This window comes from Nicotiana tomentosiformis, chromosome 3 (genome assembly GCF_000390325.3).
Source record: "Nicotiana tomentosiformis chromosome 3, ASM39032v3, whole genome shotgun sequence".
In the NCBI taxonomy this organism is placed as follows: Eukaryota; Viridiplantae; Streptophyta; class Magnoliopsida; order Solanales; family Solanaceae; genus Nicotiana; species Nicotiana tomentosiformis.
In genome coordinates this window covers 121,126,971-121,132,981 of record NC_090814.1, presented here as the reverse complement: position 1 = coordinate 121,132,981, position 6,011 = coordinate 121,126,971, and the positions used below count along the sequence as shown (strand labels likewise).

Genomic DNA, 6,011 nt, shown 5'->3' with positions numbered 1-6,011 from the left:
TATCGTCAGACCTATATTTTTTAAGATAACAACAAGATTAGCATCGACTTATAATCTAGGGTAAGTGACCAAAGTTGAACTCAAAGTTGGTGTGCCTCAAAATAATTATTTTTTATCGCCCAAAATTAGTTTAATCCCAAAAATCATGGCATCAGAGAAAATTTATCAAATTCAAACCAAGGAAATCAAGTACTGTTAATATCGTCAGACTTATAATTTTTAAGATAACAACAAAATTAACATCGACTTATAATCAGGGTAAGTGACCAAAGCTGAACTCTCAATTGGTGTGGCTCAAAATAATTATTTATGGCCAGATATTTGGCAACGACCTGAAACATATACTTAATGAGAGAAGCATTTGTTCCTAACAGATTGATATAGAGTAGGTTTTCCATTTAGAAAATTAAGTAAACTGTGCGAACACAATCATGGACGCTTCTGCACTTCTTCTACTCACTAGACCTATCTTTGAAGACGACGTCAAATATGAAACGTCAACAATCCTTGATATGGACCAGTTCTGCCGCCCCTCTGAATATGCGAAAGAAAATAAAAAACTTTAGGGATTTACAAAATTAAAGCCTGCACCAACATTGATTATGCGTATATATATGTATTAATGTATACAGAATTAGAGAAACCAGTAAGAACGTGACAAGAAATCCAAATATATGGGATACTAGGTTGTACATGTAAACTAAATCAGAGGGTATAACTTGATGGATGAAATCCTTTACAACATGTAAGTTAATTAAGAGAGATTCATTGCGATATCACGAGCAACGATGTAGAAAGAACTGTATAGTACTTATAAGGGGTCAAATTGTTAAGTGTTAAAAAGAAAATTAAAAAAACTGTAGTAAGATGGTGTTGTGTGTATGTATGAAAGTAAGATATATTTTTTCTCACTCAAAGCGTAGATACGATGTTTCCTATCTTTTCTAATGGGTCTCGCAATTGAAACAACAAAAGATAATTGTTTTCAGCGAAACGAACAAGATACACTAGAGGATTAATATAGGTAAAATCATGGCAAAATTATTAAGTGATACTCCATATACATGAGTACAAGTAAAATCTTCTGGCAAGCTTCTCTTAAAAAGTTTGTTCGGATGAGACACTATTACCTAGCTAGAAGCTCAACTTTTCTATAAGTTCCATTGAGTAAACTTCATTCAATAAAGTTGTAAACTGATTGCTGCTCTCTCCTTCCCTGCGTTCTGGTTCCACCATTCATTATTCGAGATTGTGAAGATCAAGAGCAAATTATATCACCAAAATCGTCAATATCTAGGAGCACATCATCAGCCCAATAGATCTCTTCTTGGTAGTTGGAGCAGTCACTAATATAGCTGCTATTATTATGTTCGTTCATCTTCTGAGTCTCGTCCATGACTTGATGTTCGGCTTGACAAATTGGTGCTGGTTGTACTGTTGTACAGTAATCTTCATCAGGTTCATACAGCATAACTTCGATTATTTTGGCAACATCTTGTTCCTCGATAGTTACCCCATGATTTTTCTCAGCTCTTATATTCTTCTTGATTCGGCACACAACAATATCCTCCTTAGGAATATTGTTTTCTCTAAAGAAATCATCCCCGACGGAATATTCTTTCATCAGCCAAATTTTATTGTTCTCTCCTTCTTTACTACGACTAGTTTGAAACTTGAAACATCTTCTAAACCCAACCACAGTTCCCTTACTATTCTTGATAGGATCAATACCTGTTTGGCCTTTCCATGTCCCGAAGGCGCAAGTTCGACGTACCCTTGTATGTTCGCTCTTCTGCTTCTTTAACCGAGTAAAAAAATAGCGAACCTTCTCTTCGGGATGATCAGAAGCTACAAATATCTCCCATGGTGGTTGGTCTCCATAGATATCGGTAAGTTTGAAATTAGGGCATTCACTCGGCAAAGGCTCGCCCTTTAGGAACCTTTTCAGAAAGTTGATCAACTCTGCTTCAGTTGGGTGAAACCGAACACCCATGGTATATATGGTCGTCTCTTTTTCTTGCTTATAGAGAAACACAAGAATGAGACAATAGCAATTGCCGCAATATGCAAAGACAAGAACCACTACTGTTCTCTCAAGTTAGAAGACGTACTATGAAACGAAACCCTAAACGAATGGAGGAAGCTTATTGACGTGAATGCTGTAATTGACTATTTATAGATATTTGATCAGGTTAATTCCAGCAGAAAAAATTTAGGAAACAAATTTTTAGGAGAGGAAAAGGTGTTGATTTCTGCGGAAGGTTAAAGCTTGGGACTTAAGTTACTTTCTTTATTGATTTTCACAATACGTAAGTTTTTTTAACTAACTTAATACTCCTCAATTTAATAGAAGAATCTAAAAATATAATTTGCTTACCTTTTTCTCGATTTCATTTTATTTATTTTAACATACTTTCATTCATCCAGTATATAAGAAATTTCTAGTAAATAGTTTTCTTAACAAAATAATGAAAGATTAAAAAATTAAAGAATAATGTACTTACTTTCCTCTTTTCCGTTTTCAAGGTTTTTTAATTTTTTTACTTTAGGTAATTAACTGCAATTTGGTCTAATAGGAAATTTCTAATTAACAGTTCTTGGGAGGGTTGCGCTTGGGACTCAAGTTACTTTCTTTCCTTATATTGCCATTCCTATTTCCTAAGCTACTAGTTACCTTCTCTCTTTTTTGGGTTGGATACTAGTTTCCTTTTACTTTCTTTTATTTATTTACATCTTATTTATTTTTTCTAACTCCATTCGTCCGATAAGAAATTTCTTGTTAACAATCTATATATATATATATATTAAAGGAATAAAGTTTGGCTTGTCATTTAATCAAGTGACAAGTTATTAACAAGCCAAGTGGCAATCTATTAACAAGCCACTTGAAAACCTTATTAAAATAAAAATAGATGTTATAATACATAGATTTTTCGGAAAAGAAACATTCAATCATCCCCTTTTTATCGGCTCTTTTCTAGAAAATCTCCTTTACATAAAGTTAATTTCATATTTTTTCATCTAAATAAATTAAAAATTATTGAAAATTACAGATACACCAAAACTTAAACAAAAGAACCGTACATATATTTGCTATACCTTCTTATATCTATCTCTTCCTAAAAACGTTCCTAATTCTCGTGTTAACTCAATTGTCAAGAGCACTTGATCATGGAAGATGAGAAGCAACTCGCAACAAGAAATGGTGTATGTATACCAAATCAGAAACGGGCTAAATACTCCTCGGATCGGAATGGTTAATATCGAAAATGAAGGAATTTCTACTTGGAAAAGATTCAAAATTTCCCGGCAACTATTACATTTTACCATCTCCAAACAAAATCCAAGTTGAGGTATGTTTGTTGAGATGATATTTGTTCTGCTAGCCACTTTTCTTAGCAAGTGCTCATGACTTTCCTCCTTGATGTTTGATATAAACCCTAAATTAGTTGCTTGGATTTCTAATTTTTTTTTTGCCCTTACATTTTATGGGCTGAATTTATTACTCGAACTAATTTTAAACCTCTCTGGGCACTGAGAAGGCTATATATAAAAATAAATCACACATTTTTCGGTTCTTTTTATGAAAATTTATTTTCATAAAATTTATGCCCCTAAGCACATGTATATTGTTTCTTATTTATATCAAGTAAAACTATTATGAGAATATATATTATATACTTTACATATATATATATATATAGCAACTGAAAATACTTTGATGAGGGAATAATACTTAAAGTTGCTGGTGGTTTAATGCTTGAACATCCGCCGGCGTTGCCTTCGTTGATACTGTGGTTCGTCTCTCTCGCTCTTATATATATATATATATTGATATTCGGCTTAAAGTATGTATATTTATATGCATATTATTTCGCATTTTACTCATGTCTCATAGATTTCGGAGGTGTAATGTAATAATTTGTGCTAATTTATGGTATTTTTATGTGTATGAATTATTCGGAGGCAATTTGGGACGAAGGTGCGCGAATTGAAGCGAAAAGGAGAAGAAAAGGGAAAAAATCACAAAGCAGCGCCACAGGTAGCGTGGGGCGCTATTGTGGCGCTGAAGTAAGAATGTTACAAAGTCCAGTGCCCCGTGCTACCCTGGGCATTGTTGACGGAAAAATTTTCCTAGTTCGCCCGGGACAAGGTTATTTCTGCCCAAGACCCCCTCACCCCCAACGCGTATAAATGCAAGACTTAGCTTAATAGTTAGGATGGGAATATACCTAGTCGCCATGCTTAATTAAATATCATAATCTTAATGCGTTCTTAATAGATTTATTCCATAGGAATATATGCGTTAATCTATTTTGAATATGAGAGTAGTAATTCAGGAGAATACTACGAGAGCAATTATTCGATTAATTAGCAACCATGAATGCATTGTATGAAAGGGATAGTTAATTAAAACATAATAGGATTGGTGAATCGATCACAACCCTGGAATATTCGTCTCTACTGAATACACAACAACTATTTTGCTGCTTGATTAATTAGTTACTTGTTAGAATTATTGCTTAGTACGATTATACTTTTGAACTCAGATTGACTCAACTGAATAATAATCTTGATAAAACTAGCGGGCAGTTAACATAAGTCTCTATGGGTTCGATACTCGATTTATCACTTTATTACTTGTACGACCACATATACTTGCGTGTGCGTTTGGGAGCAACAAGTTATTGGCACCATTGCCGGGGACTTGAATATTGACTGCTTTCTAGTTTTTACTGTAGTTGTTTATTTCGTAAATTCTAACATTTCTTATTGGTTGCTCTGGTATCAAGAACTTCGATTGAATGCGAAGGGTCAGAAGTCAGGATAGACTTCAAGGCTTTGACCCCGAACTTGAGAGAATATTTCACAGGAGGTTGAGGGAAGCAAGGGACACAGAAAATATTCAGGCACTTGTTCAACTACATGTGAACATGGAAGAGGAGCAACATATGGCTGTTCAAGAGGTGGCGATATCCAGCATTGCTAATGTAACCTCCAGCATTGTGAAGCCTAGAATCTGTAACGACCCGACCTGTCGTTTTGAGAATTTAAGTCCCGTTCTGCGGTATAAGTCCTGAGAAGCTTCGTATTATGTGTATTGACTTACGTGGTGGTTGAATTCAGTTACCAGATGATTCAGAGTCAAATCGAAAGAAGGATGCATGTGTTGGAAGCTTAAGCGGTAAGAGTTGACCGGAATTTGACTTTTGTGTAACGGCTCCGGAATATTTTTTGGATGATTTCAACAACTTTGTAAGGTGATTTTGGATTCAGGCGTGCATCCTTATTTGGAATTGAAAGTTCCTAGGGTGATTTGAAGCATTTCGGCGAAAGTTGGAAAAGTTGAAGTTTGGAAAATGGAGAGGTTTGACCAATAGTTGACTTTGGTGATATTGGGGTCGGAATGTGATTACGAGAGTAGGAACAACTCCGTTATGTCATTTGAGACTTGCCTGCAAAAATTTGACGTCATTCCGAGTTAGTTTGATAGGTTTCGGCACGAGTTTTTGAAGTTGAAAGATTTGGAAGTTCATATGTTCAATTCATGGCGCGATTCGTAGTTTCGGCGTTGTTTCGTATGATTTGAGACCGAAGCGAGTTCATGTTAGGTTATAGAACTTGTTTATGTGTTTAGACGGGATCCCAGGGGCCTCAGATGTGTTACGGATGGGCCACAGGTCATTTTCTCCTATTTTGAACTGTTGTTTTCTGTCATATGATGTTCTTCTTCGCGATCACGAAATGCCTTTCGCGTTCGCGTAGTGTTCTGCTGACCCGCCTCATATTTCATCTTCCCGTTTGCATTTATGCTCTCGCATTCACGAAGGTCTGCCTTTTTCCTCTTCGCATTTGCGTCTCTCTTCCCGCGTTCGTGAAGGTATGCCACCCCATCCTTCGCGTTCGCGCACCCCTTCACGTGTTCGCGTAGCCCAGTCATTGGACCATCAAATTTTCCTCTACGCGTTCGCGAGCCATCTTTCACGTTGGCGAAGCACATCTGGGCAGCC

General features: G+C 35.9%; 1 protein-coding gene across 1 annotated transcript; it reads right to left on the bottom strand.

Annotated features, from left to right (window-relative positions):
- Positions 1-1,258: 1,258 nt before the first annotated feature.
- LOC104120681 (NAC domain-containing protein 78-like) lies at positions 1,259-1,993 on the bottom strand. The gene has a single exon (XM_009632492.1). The coding sequence runs from the start codon at positions 1,991-1,993 to the stop codon at positions 1,259-1,261; it is 735 nt and encodes a 244-aa protein (XP_009630787.1).
- Positions 1,994-6,011: the final 4,018 nt, after the last annotated feature.